This window comes from Notechis scutatus, chromosome 2 (assembly GCF_049901735.1).
Source record: "Notechis scutatus isolate UNSWTSFEM ecotype Mainland chromosome 2, rNotScu1.2, whole genome shotgun sequence".
NCBI classification, from domain to species: domain Eukaryota; kingdom Metazoa; phylum Chordata; class Lepidosauria; order Squamata; family Elapidae; genus Notechis; species Notechis scutatus.
The window spans coordinates 3,750,281-3,771,032 of NC_142010.1; the positions used below are offsets into that span (position 1 = coordinate 3,750,281).

The following is a 20,752-nucleotide window of genomic DNA, read 5'->3' on the forward strand; positions in this document are numbered from 1 at the left end:
GTTCTATCAACATTGAATTTATATTCTGAATTCCAGCGCATGGCTTGGCTGACAAAGATACCACAGTTTGAACTTCAAGGGGATTGGAGGGTGCCATGCTGGAAAGTGCCAATTTTTAAAAATGAGGGGAGAGGCATAGGCTACTTGAAGAAGAGCCTTGTGTTCCTCCCACCCATAACCCATGGAAGAGCCCAGCATCCAATGATAGCAATAGCACTTAGACTTACGGTATATACCAGCGGTCGCCAACTGGTGGGCCGTGGCCCACTGGTGGGCCATGAGAAAATTTTGGTGGGCCACAGAGAAATCTCACCCCCAGAACACCCCCCCAAAGCAATTAATCCAGGCTGCACAGAAACACAAGGCTGCGCTGCCCACATGGCCCGCGGGAACCCTCCCCACCCACTCACTCCTTACCCGGCAAACTTGCCTGCTAAATTGCTATTTTTCCTTTTTCCAACCATCATCTGTTCTGCTGTGCTAGGAGATTTAGATTAGCTAGGAAGCAGGAAATGGTTGGATTTCTTGCTTTCTAGCTAAGCACAGCCGAACCTCCCTTAGGACTGAAGGTTCTGTTATTCAGTGCCGACTCACGGCAAGCAAATTGGAGAGACTGAGCTAGCCGATGGCAGATAGATAGATCACTGAATGATTCTGTGAGCAACTCAATCTGCCTGCTTTGCCTGATTTGGGGTAAAAGTTGCTCTTTTTTTTAAAATAAAAATTCAATATTTACATGCATGGTGTGTTGTGAGTTAATTTTGTGAGTTTGCTTGCTGGCAAATTTTATGTGACAGACTGAGCTAGCCAATGGCAGATAGATAGATCTCTGAATGAATCTGTGATTCTGTGAGCAACTCAATCTGCCTGCCTGCTTTGCCTGATTTTGAGTAAAAGTTGCTCTTTTTTGATAAAAATTCAATATTTATATAAATATTTATAATATTGACATATAAGCCATGCTCAGCCAGTCACATGACCACCAAGCCACACCCACAAATTAGGCCATGCCCATAGAACCGTTAGTGGTTCCTGGGATTTAAAATTATGAGTTTGGTGGTCCCTGAGGTCCAAAAGGTTGGCGACCCCTGGCATATACCACTTCATGGTGCTTTACAGCCCTCTCCAAGTGGTTTACAGTGTCAGCCTATTGCCCCCACAACAATCTGGGTCCTCATGTTACCGACCTCAGAAGGAAAGCTGAGTCAACCTTGAGCTGGTCAGGATTGAACTCCAGGCTGTGAACAAAGTTTGCCTGCAATACTGCATTCTGCTCCATCCCGGCTCTATTTAGCAATTACGTTCTGGATCCAACTTGAAATAAAGCCTATGATGTAGGTGGAATAAATGCACCCTGCGCCTAGTATTTAAGGACATTTTCTTCTTTCTCCTTTTTTTTTTCCAGTTGTGAGGCTTGATAATGTGCGAGTGTGGATGTGTTCACATACCTGCTGTGTACATGGCAGTCCCAAACCAACTTTGGCTGACCTCAGGAAAAAAAAAAAAACTTGGCTTGATTAATGCTTGAATCAGAAACTACAAGAGATCCTATGTGTGTTAGCTGACTTGGGAAATCATTAAAAAAAGCTTTATGGATATATGCCCGAAGACACTAGAATTTGAGGCTGAGGTTTTAGTCTTTCCACTTGATGTAAACACCCATACACATGTGCCTGTAAGTTAGTATGTTGATGACTGACCCTTCACTTTCTCTGTTCCAGGAGCTGTACAGATATTATTTGCTGTGTTATCTTTGGGGTCTTCCTCATTGGCTACATGATAATAGGGCTTTTGGGTGAGTAAGTTTCTTAACTTAGAGAAGAGGACCAAGGGAGCTGGAGCCAAATACATTATTCCATTGCAGAGGAGCCAGTTTAGTAGATCATATATGAGAAACGCATGTGCACATATGGCATTATTTCCATAGATGAGCAGTGTGATGGCTTGGTGGTGAAGACGCTCGCCTCCCACTTGGAAAGTTGAGCGTTCAATCCTTGGTAGTGGCAGATGTTCTTCTCTTAGGGCGCAAAGGAAAAATATCTGCTGTGAACGCCGTGTGGTGTCAGGAAGGGCTTCCGGCCAGTAAATGCTCAACTCCATCCAGTTGCCCCGATTCCACCCTGAATTAAGGGATTACAAGGTTGTAAAAGGGAATTAGTGTTACCTCCATAGATCAAGGGTGGGAAACTATGGCCCTTTTATGACTGGTAAACTTCAACTCCCAGAATCCCTGAGCCAGCCATTGAAGTCCACAAGTCATAAAGGGGCCACAGTTTCCCACCTCTGCCACAGATCATCAAGGTCTTCATCGTTCAAATGATAGCATGGGCAAAAAAAAATTGGATATGCTATAGAATTAGATAAATGGCAGAAGCTATGGGATAGGAATGATAAATTAACAATATCGACAGCATACAAAGAAAACTTGTATAAGATGTTTTCTAGATGGCACTTTGCACCAGCAAAACTAGCTAAGATGTTCAAAGATAAATCGGCTAAGTGCTGGAAGTATCACCAGACACCCGGAGCATATTACCATATGTGGTGGTCTTGTATAGAAGCTAAAAGATATTGGACAAAAATGCACACATGGTTGGAAAAAAAATGAAAAAACAACACATAGATTTGAAACCTGAAATATTTTTATTAGGAATGATACCCAAAGGTTAACAGTAAAGAAAAAAACATATTTAATTATACATGTATTAACAGCAGCCAGAATTGTATTTGCTCAGAATTGAAAAAAATAATGGATGGGGAGTGTAGAAATTTTGATTGTAGTTCCTCCCTCAACCACAAAAACTCACTGGGACGATTTGGGTTTTTTTATTTCTCTCTTTCAACCCAAGAGTCAGAGTGAGGTAATGGAGAAGGTTTTGAACTAGAAGCATGAACAGTTTTGTGTTCTGGTCCCCCCACAGAAGCCAACTGGGTGGCTTTGGACCAGTTTGTTTTTAGCTTTTTACTGATTGATATTTTGCCATCGCTCCTAACAATTCCTATTATGGCTCTGCCTGAAGGAGGTAGATCTTTGTTATGTAGAATAGACTGCCCCAGGCCTTAATGGCCTATTAACAAAGCGGGGTGGGGGGGGGAAGCTGGGTTTCTGCCTCTCTGAGCTTCTACTTCTCTTTTAGGAGAAATACTCTGCCTTTTTAGTATTTCCTACAATATTTCATTTTCCTAGGAGAGGACTGGAGGCTAAAACATATAAAGAACAGTTGTTGGAATTGGGTGTGTCTAGTAGTTTAATGAAAAGAAGGACCAGGGGAGACATGATAGCAGTCTTCCAATATCTCAGGGGCTGCCACAAAGGAGAGGGAGTCAAGCTATTCTCCAAAGCCCCTGAGGGCAGGACAAGGAGCAATGGGTGGAAACTAACCAAGGAGAGAAGCAGCCTGTAATTTGCTCCATTCAGCTTTCCCGCAACCCAAACTTTCTTCCCCAAACCCCAAAAACGTTAACCTTAGACTGTCTACTCTTGACCTCACCCCTTTCCTAAGAGGTCTGTAGGGGGCATGCATAAGCGCACCAACGTGCCTGCCGTCCCTGTCCTATTGTTTCTTTTTATTTTTCTTATATGTACCCATTTCATGTATTTCATAACTATGTATATACTTATACCTATTATCTTGTAAGCGATTGACAAATCAAATAAATAAATAAAATAAACCCTGACCTGTCTCCCAGTCTGGGTGGATGGATAGAGTAGATAGGTAGATAGGTAAAGCAAGTAAGTATTAATTGAACCGAGAATGTAGAGAAGATGACCAAACATTGCAGAAGGCAAAACCAGGGGTGGCATGGAAATATCCAAAGGTCAGTCTGATTGTATCTGACTTCCCCAAAAGCTGTAGAACTAAACAGCCCTGTTATCCTTTGGTACAATTTTCTTTGTGGCTCCACTGAATGGGCGCTGACCAGGGGAGCCTATTTCCACTGAGTTATGCATTTCCTGGGCACTGGGAAGAGATCATTGTTTTGGAGAAGCCTGCATTATTTATTTATTTATTTATTTATTTGATTTGCCAATTGTTTACAAGATAATAAGTATAAGTGTATACATAGTTGTGAATACATGAAATGGGTACATATAAGAAAAATAAAAGAATAAGAGAAACAATAGGACAGGGATGGTAGGCACGTTGGTGCGCTTATGCACGCCCCACAGACCTCTTAGGAAAGGGGTGAGGTCAATAGTAGACAGTCTAAGGTTAAAGTTTTTGGGTTTGGGAAGAAACCACAAGTCAGGTAGAGCAGGGTCCACGTCCGGGACCGTCGCGGACAAGCCTTACCGGGCGCTGGGCTGGCGCGCACTTTTTGTAAAAAGCAATTTTTGTCAAAAGATGGTAGAGTATTCCAGACATTGACCACTTTTTGCTGAAGCCATTTCTGCAAAAAGCTGGTGCGGTTTACTTGAGTTTGTACTAATCACTGTGATGTCACTGTGATTTAAAGATGGCGGCGCCAGAAGCTGAAGGCGCCAGCTGACACGGTACCGGGCATTGCGTGTAAAGGTTGGGGATCCATGCTAGAAGATTCAGACATTGACCACTCTATTGCTGAAGTCGTTTTCCTGCAATCAAGTTTGGTCTGGTTAACTTTGAGTTTGTATCTATTGTGTGCTCTTGTGTTGTTATGGTTGAAGCTGAAGTATTCATTGACAGGTAAGACATTGCAATGTATGATTTTATATACCATGCTTAAGTCAGACCGAAGAGCTAATTCAAGGTTTTCTAGTTCTAGTTATATATATTATATAACTGGTCAGCTTTAAGCATTCAGATTCCAACTTATGGAAGGAAGGAGCCTTGCATTTCATTAACAAAAAGGGTAAAGGAGAGTCAAATAGCCTCCTTAAAGCTTTCTGAAAAGAAATTATTTCTTTTGTCCAGCAGATCATTTGTTTAAAAGCCCCCCCCTTGGGGTCTGGAAGGAATAACTTGAAGGCTTTAGATAGGATGGATGTATCTCTTCCCCAGGTTCTCCTCCTTTCCACCCCACCCATAACAACTAAAATAGTAGAATCAAACCTCTGTAATTAAGAGATTAGGAGAAAGCTGTTTGGACATTTAAAAAAAGAAGGATCTGCAGTTAGCATGTGATTTCCCCCCTTTAATTCAGTGTTTCTCAACTGTAGCAACTTTGAGAAGTGTGAACTCATCTCATCTCATGATTCCCCAGACAGCAGGGTGTTGAAGTCCACACTTCTTAAAATTCTCATTTTGGGGGGCTCCAAACTGGTGAATATCAATGGCAAATTATGAAATATTGATATATTTTTTTTCTCTTTGCCTTCCTTCTCATTTTCTTTCTTTCTTTCTTTCTTTCTTTCTTTCTTTCTTTCTTTCTTTCTTTCTTTCTTTCTTTCTTTCTTTCTTTCTTTCTTTCTTTCTTTCTTTCTCCCTCCCTCCCTCCCTCCCTCCCTCCCTCCCTCTTTCTTTCTTTCTTTCTTTCTTTCTTTCTTTCTTTCTTTCTTTCTTTCTTTCTTTCTTTCTTTCTTTCTTTCTTTCTCTCTCTCTCTCTCTTCTCTCTCTCCCTCCCTCCCCCTCCCTCCCTCCTCCCTCTTTCTTTCTTTCTTTCTTTCTTTCTTTCTTTCTTTCTTTCTTTCTTTCTTTCTTTCTTTCTTTCTTTCTTTCTTTCTTTCTTTCTCTCTCTCCCCTCTCTCCCTCCCTCCCTCCCTCCCTCCCTCCCTCTCTCTCTCTCTCTCTTTCTCTCTCTCTCTCTCCCTCCCTCCCTCCCTCCTTCCTCCCTTCTTTTTTTGTTTTCCAAGCCTGGCTCTACGGTGATCCGCGGCAAGTTATTTATCCCAGAAATTCAACAGGATCCTATTGCGGAATTGGCGGCAATCGGTACGTTGGAAATCCTGCAAAGGAAGGAAGGGGACTCATCAAAACTGTTGCTTGGCTAGAGTGGGGGGTGGGGGGTTGGCTTCAAAAAATTTAGCAAAGGGTTCTCTGCCCGGTTGCTGGGTGGGCGTGGCCATGGTGGGCGTGGCCCAGTCGGTCTTCTGCACCACAGCGGGTGTGTGTGTGTGCTTTTTTGCCCTCCCTGGCTCCAGAGGCTTTCCTGTGCTCCGGAAACTCTCTAGAAGGGCCCATTTCTGGCCTTCCCTGAACTTCTGCCGGGCCCATTTTTCTCCCTTCCTGAGCCTCCACAGGCACCCTGCACTTACCTGCATCCCAAATGGGCCATGTTGGGACTCCTGGGAGGGGTGGGGTGGGCGGGGCCACCCAAGAGTGGGATTTGGGGGTTCTCCGAATTGCGCAGAATCTTAGCTAGAGCAGGGGGTCGCCAACCTTTTGGACCTCAAGGGACCACCAAACTCATAATTTTAAATCCCGTGGACCACTAACATGAATTTTGACAGACGGTGGCTTGCTGACGTTGGTGGGAAAGTCGGTCCCATATTCCAGAGCTGCCGTAGTCACAAGACTGGTGCTTTGGTCATCCCAGAGCAGCTGCTCCTCCACCCGGGTGCACCGGCCTGCCATGGACTGGAGGAGCTGCTCCAGGAGGACCAAAGGGCCAGTCCTGTGACTACTGCAGCTCTGGAATATGGGACCGACTTTTTCCACCAACGTCAGCAATCCACCCCGGGGCGGATTTCCCTCCCCCGCCGTTGGTCTTAACTTCCAGTTCCAGCTCGCGTGGCTCTACTCAAGGTAAGGTTTGTGCTTGGCTGAAGGGTGGGGGCCAGTGGGTGGGCATGTCATGTGGGCGGCACAGCCTTGTGTTCCTGTGCAGCCTGGATTAATTGCTTGGGGGGGACATTTCTCTGTGGACCACCAAAATTTTCTTGCGGACCACCAGTGGTCCCCGGTCCACTGGTTGGCGACCACTGAGCTAGAGTATCTCCCAAACTCTTGTGAACCCCCACCAGCCCACCCCTGGAGGGGGGATTTTTAACAAGCAGAGATTTAACCAAGCTCCGACAGCCACAGTTTTCCTGGAATTAAAAAAAACAACAACTCTGTACAGGTAGACCTCGACTTACAACAGTTTGTTTAGTGACCGTTCAAAGTTACAACGGTACTAAAAAGAATAACTTAGGACTGTTTTTCATACTTACAAACCTTTGCAGCATCCCCAGGGTCACCTCACCAAAATTCAAATGCTTGGCAACTGGCTCCTCTTGATGACGTTTGCAGTGTCCCCGGGGGTCGTGTGGGATTGTCCCCGACCTTCGGACAAGCAAAGTCGACAGGGGAAGCCAGATATACTTTCACAACGATGTCACTAAATTGCCAACTTGCAGTGATTCGTTTAACAACCGTGGCAAGAAAAGTCGTAAACGGGGGCGAAATTCGCTTAACGAATATCTCGCTTAGCTACGGAAATTTGGGGCTCAATTGTGGTCGTAAGTCGAGGACTACTGGTACAAAATTAGTGTCCGGCAGTCAGTTAACCAGACGTACTTTTGAGAATTGGAGCAACCCGAGTGTCTTTTTTTTTTTTTTCCATTACCAGGAATTATTTCTTTTAATATGTTTCTTCAATTCCCTTTTTCTGTTTAGTGGCAAACCATACCTTCTCTACTTCAACCTCATGCAATGTGTCGTGGAAGCCAATCCACTGGCAATAGCAATGAAGGGCTTGCAATGCCCTACCCCACAGGTATCTTGCTCTGTGTGTGTGTGTGTGTGTGTGTGTGTGTGTAAGTGTGAGGGCTCCAACAAATCCACCCTCATTCAAATCAAAAGTCTCTAGCCGCATCTCAGAGAAAAGAAAATTGATTTATTAGGGGTTGGCCATATTGACGCATGGTGAGTGCAGCCGATACTAAATTACGTCATACATTTCCCCCTTGACCCTGGTCTTCCCCCCACCCCCTGGGTGTGACTTCTCCAATGGGACATATCCATCTCCCAGAGTCATCCACCATGCTCTCCTATAAACTTCTTATGCTCCGACAACTTTGGGCTGCTGGGGTGATTATCTAGGCATTTAAGGAATGCCTTGTTTCCCCCCACTTTCTTCTTCTGGCAGCTAAAAAGACCAAAGGAGTATCTTTTTGGTTGACATTGTGTGTGTGTGCCTGCGCATGTGTGTAACCAGGTGCAAATAGTCCTCGGTGATTTCAACTTGGTCATTAAGCAAAGCACTTACTAAGTGAAACCGTGACGGTACTTAGGTTCTCACCTCAGCTTTCCTTTAACAGTCCTCAGGAGGCCCTAAACGTGAATGTTGGTGGCAAGGTTATTTTTTTCATCACCTTTGTAATTGCAAACAAGTCACCAAAGAAGGCAGTCGCAAAACGAGGACAGCCTAGGTGTCTGCTCCTAGGCACGTTCTGCAGACCTTAACGTTTAGGCCCATGTTGGCGAACCCATGGCACGCATGCCGGAAGTGGCACGCATAGCCATTTCCCCTGGAATGCGAGAGGTTGCCCAGAAGGTGCACCTGGCACCGCCCAACAGCTGATTGTTGGGTATCTGGTGCTCATGCGCGGGGGTGGGTGGGAGATGCATGCGCGTTCGCAGAGATGCATGGTGTGCAAGGGGATCACCTGTGCATGCACAGGGGGCGTGTAGGTGGCCCGCATGCGTTGCCTTCTGGGTGCCGGCACAGAAGCATGCGCAAGTGAGAATGCGTGCAATTATCGGCACGGCAGCCGAAAAAGTTTAGCCGCCACTGGTTCAGGGAGTATTTTTAATGAAAAGAAAAAAGAAAAAAAAAATACTGCTAACACTGTACCAGCCTGGATTTCCGACAATGCCTCTGGGTTTCTGTGCTGTCCAGCCAGTGTATGGGAATTGGGATAGTTAGGTAGCAATTGGGAGCTGTTCCCCTTAAGGGAATGCATCATGGTAAATGTAGTTAAGATATCCTGGGAAATGTAGTCCATGTCACGTGACCCCATTTGTACTCCTGAGCGGTCACTAAATTGACCCTCGATGGGTTGGGGGAGTTTTCCTCATTCTTGGCTGAATTCACGGACTCGTGGTAACTGTTCTACTTCTATCGCTACGAGATGAGGGGAAAAAGATAGAAGATAACCATCTTTTTACTGTTCTGTACTCTGTACAATGGTAGATTTGTCTTCTGTACAGATGCAGATAGATAAACTCAACAAAACATCCATAACAAAGTACTTTTATTGGTTCATCAGTGTTGAGGTAATTCCCCGTTAGGAGAATGAGCGCATACAGGGAGACGTATAGAGAGTAGTGTAGGAATAATACACACAGAGCACACAGATACACTGTACAGTAAATGTAGGTTTTTACTTCCAGAAACGTTAAGCAGAGTCCAAACAAGCAATCCAAAGTCATTCACAAGTTAAATCAGTCAATTTTCAATCCAGGGATAATCCAAATATCAAAGTCCAGTGTCAAAAAACAGTTCAGTATCAGACTTACATTAAATCCAGTAATATCAATCAATTAGAAGAAATGAAGGAACGGCAATATTTTCCAACAGAAGGAAACAGAGATACTCACTCAGACACACTCTCTTCTGAGACTAAGATTAAACAACCCAGGTTTCTGGCTCCATCTTATGGCTGTTTGAGAAACCACACCCAATTGCTTGCTCTTGCATTCCCTTAAAGATATAGTACTAAAATGTTTATCCTGGTTTATATGTGTCTAACCCAAATACCTGTTAGGTGACTTATATTCCTAACAATCAGGTATCCTCATAGCTCACATTTATGATGAAGTTCTTCTTTAATGACCAATCCTTTGCCTATCTGTCTTGTAGGTAAAAAGATGGTTATCTTCTATCCTTTTCCCCCTCGTCTCGTAGCGATAGAAGTAGAACTGTTACCACGAGTCCGTGAGTTCAGCCAAGAGGGAGGAAAACTCCCCCCACCCATCGAGGGTCAATTTAGTGACCAATCAGGATTACAAATGGGGTCACGTGACATGGACTACATTTCCCAGGATACCTTAACTACATTTACCGTGAGGCATTCCCTTAAGGGGACAGCTCACAATTGCTACCTAACTATCCAATTCCCAGACACTGGCTGGACAGCACAGTTTCACATCCAGAAGAAGCTTCGCCAAGCTACCACCTCCCCTGGCCAAGGGGGGTTTAAAAAGGGCAAATTGGGCCGCTAAGCAGCAAAATTGTGACCTCGTACTTCAGACTCCGCCTCTTTGGAGCTGATGCGTTATATGGGTTGATGTACAGGTAGTCCTTGACTAACAACAGTTTGTTTAAGTGATCGTTCAAAGTTACACTGACACAGAAAAAAGTGACTCACGAGCGTTTTTCACATTTATGACCGTTGCAGCATCCCCATGGCAGGGGTGGGATTCAAAAATGCCAGCAACCGGTTCGCTGCCCACTTGCTGGGTGGGCGTGGCCAATTGGGACTTCCGGGAGGGGCCTTTTTAGCCTTCTCAAGGGTCCGGAGGCTTCCCTCACGCCTCTGGGAGGGCGGAAACAGCCTCCCCCGGGCTCTGGAGGCCCACCAAAAGCCGGAAACAGGCCCGTTTTTGAACTTCCAGAAGGTCCGTTTCCCCCCCCCCCGAGCCTCCGCGCAGACTCTGCCCTTACCTGCATCCAAAACAGGCCACGTGGAGACTCCGGGGAGGGGAGGGGAGGGGCAGGGTGGGCGGGGCCAGCCGGTTGGTTCAAATACAGGTTCAGCAAACCAGATGCAAATTTAACATCCAGTTAGCCGGAACCAGTTCAAACTGGTTGAATCCTACCCCTGCCCCATGATCACGTGGTCTAAATTCAGATGCTTGGCACCTGACTCATATTGGATTGGATTGGATTGGAATGGAATGGAATGGAATGGAATAGAATAGAATAGAATAGAATAGAATAGAATAGAATAGAATAGAATAGAATAGAATAGAATAGAATAGAATAGAAAATAGAATAGAAAATAGAATAGAAAATAGAATAGAATAGAAAATAGAATAGAATAGAAAATAGAATAGAATAGAACAGAATAGAAAATAGAATAGAATAGAATAGAATAGAATAGATTAGAAAATAGAATAGAATAGATTAGAAAATAGAATAGAATAGAATAGAATAGAATAGAATAGATCTGGAAGGGAGCTTGGAGGTCTTCTAGTCCATCCCCCTGCTTAAGCAGTTGACCCTATACCATTTCAGACAAGTAGCTGTCCACTCTGTTCTCAAAAACCTCCAATGATGAAGCATCTATGACTTCGGAAGTCAAAGCTGTTCCACCGGTTAATTGTCCTCACTGTTACGAAGTTTCTCCTTAATTCCAGGTTGCTTCCGTCCTTGATTAGTTTCCAACCCTTGTTTCTTGTCTTTGGAGAATAATTTGCCCCCCTCTCCTTTGTGGCAGCCCCTCAAACACTAGAATACTGCAATCAGGTCACCCTTAATTCTTCTTTTCTATAGACTAGCTAGACCCAAAACCTGCAGCCATTCTTTGTATGGTTGAGTCTCCAGGCCTTTTGATCATCTTAGTTGTTCTAGAAATCATTGCCGATGGTTTTTCAGACCGCTTCCCTGTGTTCCTTCCTTTTCAGATTTGTGTCTCCGATTGCTCCAGCATATTCTGGGTGGTGCCTCCAACTGATTTAGTGCCTTCAAGTAAGAAACCTTCTGACGTTTGGAATCAGACAATGTGCCAACCCAGCATTGATCTCGAAACTACGAAGTTGGTAAGTGGTTGCCTTTGGATGAGTCCAATCTTAATTCTTTGCCTTCCCGGTAATCCTGAAGGGCGTTTCAAGTTTTCTTGGATATTCAGTGGGGCCTTATCTCAAAAGTGTTGTTTTTTTTCTACAAAAGACAACTGGACTGTTTTTTTCCTTGAGGAAGAAGAAGAAAAACTTTTGCTTCTCTCATCCAAGAAGCTTCATCAGTTCTGATGGTGGAAGGATGGAAGGATAGGTTCTGATAGGACGATTGGGGAGGGGGGCAATATGGAAGCATTGTATTTCTTTGCAGTCATCTGGTCATTTGTACTGTCTGTGAGAATCATTGAGGCCACATTTATCTTTACCTGAATCAGGGTGCAATTGGTTGTTGAATCTTCTTGGCAGTCCTGCAAAGGCTGCGTTGTAGACTGGAGATAGATGGTGTCTTATCCAGGGGTGGGTTTCTACCAGTTCTGTCCACCTCTGTAGAACCGGTAAGCTCTGAAGAGCAGCAGACATAGAACCGGTTCTATGTCTGTTGATGTTTTTGCCCACTCGCCCACCCGGGCTCTTACCTGACCTTTATTTCCTGATGTTTTTCAACTTCAGCTGCCGTACGAGGCACAGATGCAGTTTAAAAAGCCGGAAAAAAAGGGCTTTTTGAAAGGTTGCTTGTCTGCACGCAGCAGGCTGATGACGGTTTACAGGCGCGTGCCAGCAGCGTGCAGGGAAGCACATCGTAAATCACTAAACCTTGTCAATGACCAAACTGGTAGTTAACCCTGTCGCATCCCACCCCTGGTCTTATCCCTCCCCCTCTGTTGAGGGAAGGGTGTTGTTCAGTGCTAACGTAGATGGATCCTCTTTCAAACCAAGCGACCTCTCTAGCCAAAATGTGCACCTTGCATGTTTTGCACACAGACAATGGTCCTAGAGAGGACCACCGGTTTGAAAGAGAGGATTAAAAGAATCCATCTTGTTAGAATGGAACATACCTCCCTCAACGGAGGTGAGGTGGAAGAAGAGCCCAGAATAAGAATACAGTCTAAGAAAGGAGTCCTCCAACCTGTGGGCTGTAGTCGTACGACCGGGCCATGGCCTGTTGGCCAGTGGACCGCATGAGTGGCTGACCAGTGTTTAGCCCAGGTATGACAAACTCTATTTCATTGAGGGCCACATCAGGGTTGTGTTTGACCTTGGGGAGCGCGGGGTGTGTGTGGCCAGCTCAATGTCACTCGTGTCGGGGGTCCTGAGTGCTCTGAAAACAAAAAGGGGCTCCCAAGCTCTGTTTTTGGCTGCAATGGCCTCCTGCAACCCTCTGCCAATGAAAACGGAGCTCGGGAGGGCCGCACGCAGCCCTCCCAAGCTCCGTTTTCACTGGTAGAGGCACCGCGGGTCAGTCCTTTGCTGTTTCCAGGGTAGCCCTGCAGGCCAGATCGAAGCATCTCATGGGCCGGATCCTCTCCCCCGGGTCTTGAGTTTGACACCTCTGGTTTAGCTTATTTCTTTCTAACAGGATGCCCTTGTTCCAGCTTTCCTGCCTCACTGTTCCTCGCCGTTTCCTTTAAACCAGCAATCCCAAACTGTTGCAGCTGGGAGGCCTGGCTGGAGGGAGGAGAGGGGAACTAGGCCGTGCAAGCGGCAAACTGGTGCGCCCATGGGCAGCTCCCCTCATGGGAGCAGTGGGCCGGTGGGCATGCGAGTACACTCCACCCCGCCGTTCGTGTGAGTGGAGCTACGCATGCATGCTTGTGCACCCTGGCCCACTGTTTGTGGGAGTGGAGCTGCGCGCTGCTCACACGCGTGGAACTGTGCTTGGGCGTGCATGTGCACCAGGCCTGCCACTCATGCAGCCCAGGCGTGTAAAACTCGATTTCATTGAGGGACACATCAGGGTTGTGTTTGATCTTGGTGTGTGTGTGTGTGTGTGTGTGTGTGTGTGTGTGTGTGTGTGTGACTCCTGTTGGGGGCATTTGTGGTGGCCCAAGCGCTCTGCCTGCAAAAACAGACTCCCAACCTCCGTTTTGGGCTGCAACAGCCTCCTGCAACCCTCTGCCAGCAAAAACAGAGGATGGGAGGCATGTGGCCCTCCTGAGCTCTGTTTTCGCTGGCAGAGGCATCGCAGGCTGGTCCTTTGCTGGTTCCAGGGTGCCCCTGCAGGCCAGATCTAAGCACCCCATGGGCTGGATTTGGGCCCTGGGTCTTGAGTTTGTCACCACTGGGATAGGCCACAATCTGGTGCTGGGCCGCAGCCAGGAGGTTGGGGATCCCTGCCTCAAATGTTTAGCATTTGGGTGCTTGTTGCTTTTAATGTATGTATGTATGTAATCTATGTATATATGTGTTGTGGCTCGGAGGTTTGAGCCTGCTCTGTCAGAGGTCGAGGACTTGGACAATGAGGAAGAGGAGGATTTGGCTTTGAGGTTTGAGCCTGCTTTGTTAGAGGACGAAGACTTGGACAATGAGGAAGAGGAGGATTTGGCTCTGAGGTTTGAGCCTGCTTTGTTAGAGGATTTGGAGTTGCCTTCCTCCCCAGGACTTTCCTTGTTGGCAAGACCTTCCTCCCCGGTTGTGCCTCAGGTGTCAGCAGATAACCAGGAGAGCGTATCAGAGCCTCTGACTGAAGATCAAGCTGAGGAATGCTGGCTTGATGCGAGGCAACGGCGCAGGCAAAAGTGTGAGCTGCAACGCAGAAAGAAAGGACGAATCAGAGACTGAGATGAGGGACTGACACGCCCCACAGGGAATAAAAGTGGGTGTGTTCGCTCTGGGAACTTGTTTGGGACAACGTGTTACTTAGTGAGAGAAGCTTCGTAGTATCCTGTGTGCGGTGTCAGCTTGTGATTTATATTCCTGCTTTCTTGTCGGACTTGGCAGACAGCGTGTGTGAGACTGCCAAGAACTTTATCGGCTCAAGGAATTTAACTCTATAATTACTGGATTTGCTTGCTTGTTTGTATTCAGCTGGAATTTGGACTTCTCGCCTCCTTTGTAAAGGTGAGACATAACATATATGTATATCTGCAAATCTTGGAGTCACCTTGAGAATAGTAAACTCTCCTCTTTTTCCCTTAATGACTTTTGTCTCGTTGCAATATTCCTGGCACTTCACCCCAATAATTCCTCCATTAGGGGGCCATTCTATTATCTGAATGCAACACTGCTAGGATTCTCTTGCTTTTTTCCCCCCAGACCGTGTCAGAAATCTTCAACCAGCAACTTTGTCTTCAATTCACCATCCCAACCAGGCCAAGTAAGTGTTGATTCTGCAAAGAAAAAAAAAGACTCCACTGTTATGTTGCTGAAAATGACAGAAAGCAAAACAAATCTTAGACGGGAGATGTCAGGTTTTCAAACTTTTGCCTTACAGGTAGTCCTTGACTTACAACAGTTTGTTTAGTGACTGCTCAAAGTTACAACGGCCTTGAAAATAGCGACGTGACTATTTTTCCCCACTTGTGACCATTTGGCAGCAGCCCGACGGTCACGTGATTTACATTCAGATGCTTGACAACGGACTCACATTTATTACGATGGTTGCATAGTTCAGGAGTCAGTCATTTTGCGACCTTTGGACCAGGGAAGTCAGTCGGGGAGCCCAGATTCACTTAATAACCATGTTCCTCATTTAATGACTGCAGCGATTCGCTTAACAAGCGTCGCAAGAAAAATCGTCAAATGGGTGTCAGGTATTCCGGCGAGTTAATTCCCCAATTAAATCTCGAGCCAAACTTCCAAAACTTCAAAAGGATTTATTGGGAGTTAACATGCCAGCACTGCCTGGGTGTAGCTGACTCTGAGGCACATCATTCATTGTCACCCTCGACTCTGGTTTTCCACCCCACCCCCTGGGTGTATCATAATTAATATTCTCCAGTGGGACACATCCATAGCCAAGAGTCATCCATCATGTTCTCCAGTTACAATTTTGCGCAGCAGAAACTTCAGTCACCTAGTTACTATCTCTGAAAAACTATTTATGGAGTGCACTTTCGATTTTCAAGCTGCCACACTGCTCTTTCAAAACCCTTTCCTCCTCCCCCTTCCCTTTCTGTTGACAACTCTAAAAAGACCATAGAGATATTTTATGAGTTGGCAATGGACAAATTCAACTTAACACATTTTTCACTTAACATAAATATGGGGCTTGATTGTGGTTGTAAATTGACCTGCAATGCCCAAATCCCACAGCCAGATGCAAATAATTCTAATTTCTGGAGGCTGGCAGACCCTGATTGTGGTTACTCATTCTTAGTCACCTCTTGCCTGGATTGCTGCAATGCACTCTGTATGGGGCTGCCCTTGAAGGTCAGTTGGAAACTATAGCTGGTCCAGAGTGCAATGGTGTGAGAAGTTAAGGGTGCACTTGGTTACAAGCCCTGGTCCCTGTGTACTTTTGCAAGCTTTACGAATTGGACTCTGGGTACAATTCAAGATTCTGGTTACAGGTAGTCCTTGACTTACAACAGTTCCTTTAGTGACCTTTCGAAGTTAACAACGGCACTGAAAAAAAGTGACTGATGACCATTTAGACTGGCACGGTAGCATCCCCATGGTCACATGATCAAAATTCAGAAGCTCGGCAAACTGACTCGTATTTATGACGGTTGCAGTGTCCTGTGGTCCTGGGATTCCCTTTTGCAACCTTCTGACAAGCAAAGTTAATGGGGAAACCAGATTCACTTAACAACCGTTGTCACTAACTTAACTTCCCCTGAGTGGTTAGAATGCAGCACTTCCAGCTCTCACTGTTCACTTCCAGGAGTTTGATTCTGAGCAGCTCAAGGTTGACTCAGTCCCGGGGTGGGATTCTACTGGTTTGGACCGGTTCTATCGAACTGGTTGTTATGATTCTGCGCAGTTCGGAGAACCGGTAAATGTGCCCCTCGCGGGCCCCTCTCCGTCCGCCCTCGCCTCCCCGCCCAGTCAGTCTTTATCGTGCATGCCCGACATTGCTGACTGCGTTCTCCCCTACTCGGTAACTCCTTAAGGCAGTGATGGCTAACCTTTTCAGCTTGGTGTGTCGAAAATTGGGAAAAAGTGTAGCCTTCCTCGGGTCGTGTGTCACTTCAAGAAATATCAATAATTTGGTTTATGACGGACTGGGCTGGGGTGATCACACAGGGCTGTGAAACTCGTCTCCCTGGTCTCAGGGCTGCAGGTGCAGGATGTGGGGATCGGAAGGCCACCTTACAGGGCTGTGAACCTCATGGATCTCCTTTCCTCCTGTAGCGTTCCTGAGGTAATGAAACTGACAAACCTCAGTTTATGGCGGTTAAAACTGGTTCTCTGCTGCAAAGATCTTGCGGCAGCGGTGACACCACGCCTCCACGCAACAAGCAGGGAGCAGGGATTGGAGCAGAGCACAGGCAGCCTCTAAATGTGCAGGTTTTCCCCACACCAACAGGCGTGTCAGTCAAAGTGCCTCGGCGTGTCACGAGTGACACGCGTGTCATAGGTTAGCCTTCACTGCCTTAAGGTATTTCTTTTTTTCCCCTCCCGACGATCAGTTGTTCTTATGATCAGCTGTGCTGGGATCCCCGTCACTGTCTTACTGCTTTGCCCAGGAGGCTTCCCCGAGGCCCAGGAGGCAAAAAGGGGCATGTGGGAGTGGTGATGGTGATACTGTCCCACCTCAAAGTTCCGTTATTTTCCTTCCTGGGCCCCAAGGAAGCCCTCTGGGAGCAAAAACGCCCCCCAGGCAGCTTTCCTGAGGCCCAGGAGGCAAAAAATGTGTGGTGGGGGGAGGTTTGCTGCAAAAAAGCCACACCCACCCAGTAACACGGCCACACCCATCTATCCACGCCCACAGAACCGGTTGTTAAAAAATTTGAATCCCAACCCCTGACTCGGCCTTCCATCCTTCCGAGGTCAGTAAAATGAGGACCCAGATTGTTGGGGGGCAATAGGCTGATTCCGTAAACCACTTAGAGGGGGCTGGAAAGCACTATGAAGCGGCATATAAGCGTAAGTGCTTTTCCCTTAACAACTTTGGCAAGAAAGGTCATAAACTAGGGGAAAGTTCACTTAACAATCGTCTCGCTTAGCAACATAAATTTGGGGCTCAATGGTGGTCATAAGTCGAGGACTACCTGTGATATGGCTTAACAATCTGATTACAGGTAGTTCTCACTTACCAATCACAATTGCGACCAGCTACTTCGTTACTTAGCAGCATGGTCTCTAAGCAAAAAAAAAAAAAAAAAATCACACGTGCCAGACTTATGACTTATTCACTTCTGCTTCCATCAATAAGCAAATCATAGTTGTAAAACTGGACACCAGGTGATTGCAGATTGCAATTTCATTTCCACAGATCTTCATGAGTTCTGCTTGTTGGAAGCCGCTGTGAAGTTTGCAAATGGGTAATCACGTGACCACAGGACACTGCAATGGCTGTAAATGCCAGGATTGTTTACAAAGCTGTTTTGTCCCAACTGTTTTAATTTTGAATGGTTGTAAAACAAGACATTAAAGCTAGGACTATCTGTATTTGCATAATAGTTCTGTAAATAATCAAGGTTTATTTGACATAATTCAGCATGGTGGGAATTCTCCAGGTTCCTTCGGTTAAACTGCCATCATCTGGGATTTTGGAGAGATCTTCTTGTCACTGCTTCTATCCCCTGTAATACAATCCCCCCCCCCCAGATTGGCTTATCTCTTTCCTGGCCTACCATAAAAAGGCATTGGAAATCTGTATTTGATTGTTGCTTTGATTATTGGTGGTATTACAGGTAATCTTTATTTAGTTATCACAGTTGGGATCAGCAACTGGCTGCTAAGTGGAAAAATCACATGACTGCAATTGTGCTTCCAATTTGTTTTAGCTTTCCTTTGAGTGAAGGGGTTACGAGAGAGTAAGCAGGCACCCAGTGGGGGATATTGTACATATAGAAAGGAATGTTGTTGCATCAGCTGGTTGCCTAGTTTGCTTGCAGCTCTGAATCCCAAGCTGCTTAGGAGGCAAACAAAAATCAAATGTGTAAAGTGATTAAAGTCTTGTCAATTATGGGCAGCAGCTATTAAGATTATAGAGCTGAACTTGTTAACTTAATTGTAAGCCACATAGAGTCACTTTATTGAGTTGGGTGACTATGAATATTACACAAATAATGTGGGTAGCATAATGTACTGTAATGGTGAGCATGTGAATGAAATAAAGAGGCAAAGATGCTGCAAAGATCATAAATACAAGCAATGGTCATAAATTATTGTTTTATCACAGTCCAAATTTCAAACAGCAGTCACTAAGTGAGGTCTATCTATAGTAATAGTGGCATAGTTGCAACTGAGGAGTTCATTTGGAGTATACAAAGTGAACAGAACTCACTGGTTTTCCATTCAGAAGCCACTCCTGATTAAATCGTGTTAGGATAATGGAAATTTTACCTGTAAGTCAGCCAACCATTGCTTCAAACAAATTGGTAGGTAGTCTGGGGAGCACATCAAGGTTTAGACTTGGATTCTTCCCAACCTTGTTGAGAGATATATTGCTAATCAGGGGTGCGATTCAACCGGTGTAACAACCGGTTCGTTGAGCACGCATTTTGCGCGCACGCTTCGCATTTGCTCCTGACCTTCTCCAGCAATCCCTGTGTATTAAACAGCTGATGCGGGGCAATCCGTTGTGCTGCACAAAACAGCTGAGCTTGAAAAACAGGATATAAAGCACAGCCTAGAGCCCGGGCGAGCGGGTGGGCCCAACAGCCGATCGTTGGAGCAAACTGAACCGGTTCATTCCCAGCTGATCCTTGGAGCTACTGGTTTGCCCGAACCAGGCCGAACCGGTAGAATCCCACCCCTACTCCTAATACATACTTCAAGGATTGCACAGCGATTGATCTAGATGCTCTCTGAGATTCCCTCTGAGTTGGTATGCAGGGAGTGAAGATGCTAGGCATGGCTTCAGCTTTGCTTTGTAACGCACCCAAACACTACTTCTGTATCTTTAAACAGGAAAAAAAAAAGGGCTGGGCACATAGATCCTTTAGGAGGTGAAAGATTTAGTGTGAAGATAAAGATCTGTTCCAGGATCTTATACACCAGCAAGTTGTAAGGTGTGTGGACTTCAACTCCCAGAATTCCCCAACCAGCATGACACTTTACACCACCTGTAGTTTGTTAATAGAAAAATAGAATCTTAATTGGAAGAAATAACCACTGACATTTTGGGTCAAGATAAAATGGAATGATTTGGTATCTTGGGGATACAAGGACTGGTCGCTTTATGATGCAGCAAGAGGGATTGTTTAAACCAGTATGTTGTCTGGGGAATTCTGGGAGTTGAAGTCCACCAGTTTTAAAGGTTGAGAAACACTGGCACAAATAGCTTTCATGCCAAAGCATTTCCAGTGTCTGCGGGGAAAATAAACCCCAGGAAATTGGAAGATAGACTACAGGAGAAGAAGAAAAAATGAATGCATTTGTTCAAAATGAATTTTAATCATTTGTAATTCACCCTAAAGGCTGGGACTTTGCAGAGAAAAATAGTTGATGTCAATGAATGTCCAGAATGACCCCTAATTTATATCCGCTCCTTTTATTTACAGTTCTTAATCGTTGCTTGCCTTTTTTTAACACCTCTGATATTGGAAGCTTTAGTGTGGGTACAATGTCAGCGAATGAAACCGTGGAGCACATCACCAACGGCACAGAGTAAGTTTTTTTTTAATAGTTTGAAATCTTCATCAAGGCCTTTCTCTGGGCAAATGTCTTACAGCCACAGTGGCAATTTCCCTCTCCTCCCAGACCTCGTTCTCAAAATCCAACTATAAAGGTTCTGACTGATGAACCCAACCAAGCAAGTATGGTCAAGATGATCCAATCTTCAATCAATCAATCAGAATAGAGCTGGAAGAGACCTTAGAGGTCTTCTAGTCCAACCCCCTGCTCAAGCAAGAGACCCTATACCATTTCAGACAAGTGGCTGCCAAGTCTCTTCTTAAAGAAACTGGACCTGTAATTTCTGGGGGCAAGCTGTTCCAATGTCTTTATGCTAATCTTTATTGAGTACATCATATTGGCGCAGATTGAAAGCAAAGCCAGCTCTGTTTAATACCCGGGCAATTCAGTATAATTAAAGTATAGAATCCTCCAGGGGTGAGATTCAACCGGTATTACTATTGGTTCGGTGAGAGTATGTTTTGTGCACGTGTGCACAGCAT

At 45.5% G+C, this 20,752-nt stretch overlaps 1 protein-coding gene across 1 annotated transcript in view; it reads left to right on the forward strand.

Moving 5' to 3' along the window:
* SLC44A4 (solute carrier family 44 member 4) overlaps window positions 1-20,752 on the forward strand; it is a 92,818-nt gene that overhangs the window by 37,695 nt on the left and 34,371 nt on the right. Inside the window, exons 3-8 of the mRNA XM_087952976.1 lie at window positions 1,722-1,795; window positions 5,774-5,852; window positions 7,518-7,617; window positions 11,472-11,606; window positions 14,778-14,838; window positions 20,138-20,243. Coding sequence (XP_087809102.1) covers window positions 1,722-1,795; window positions 5,774-5,852; window positions 7,518-7,617; window positions 11,472-11,606; window positions 14,778-14,838; window positions 20,138-20,243 — 555 coding nt within the window. The remainder of the gene's footprint in view (window positions 1-1,721; window positions 1,796-5,773; window positions 5,853-7,517; window positions 7,618-11,471; window positions 11,607-14,777; window positions 14,839-20,137; window positions 20,244-20,752) is intronic.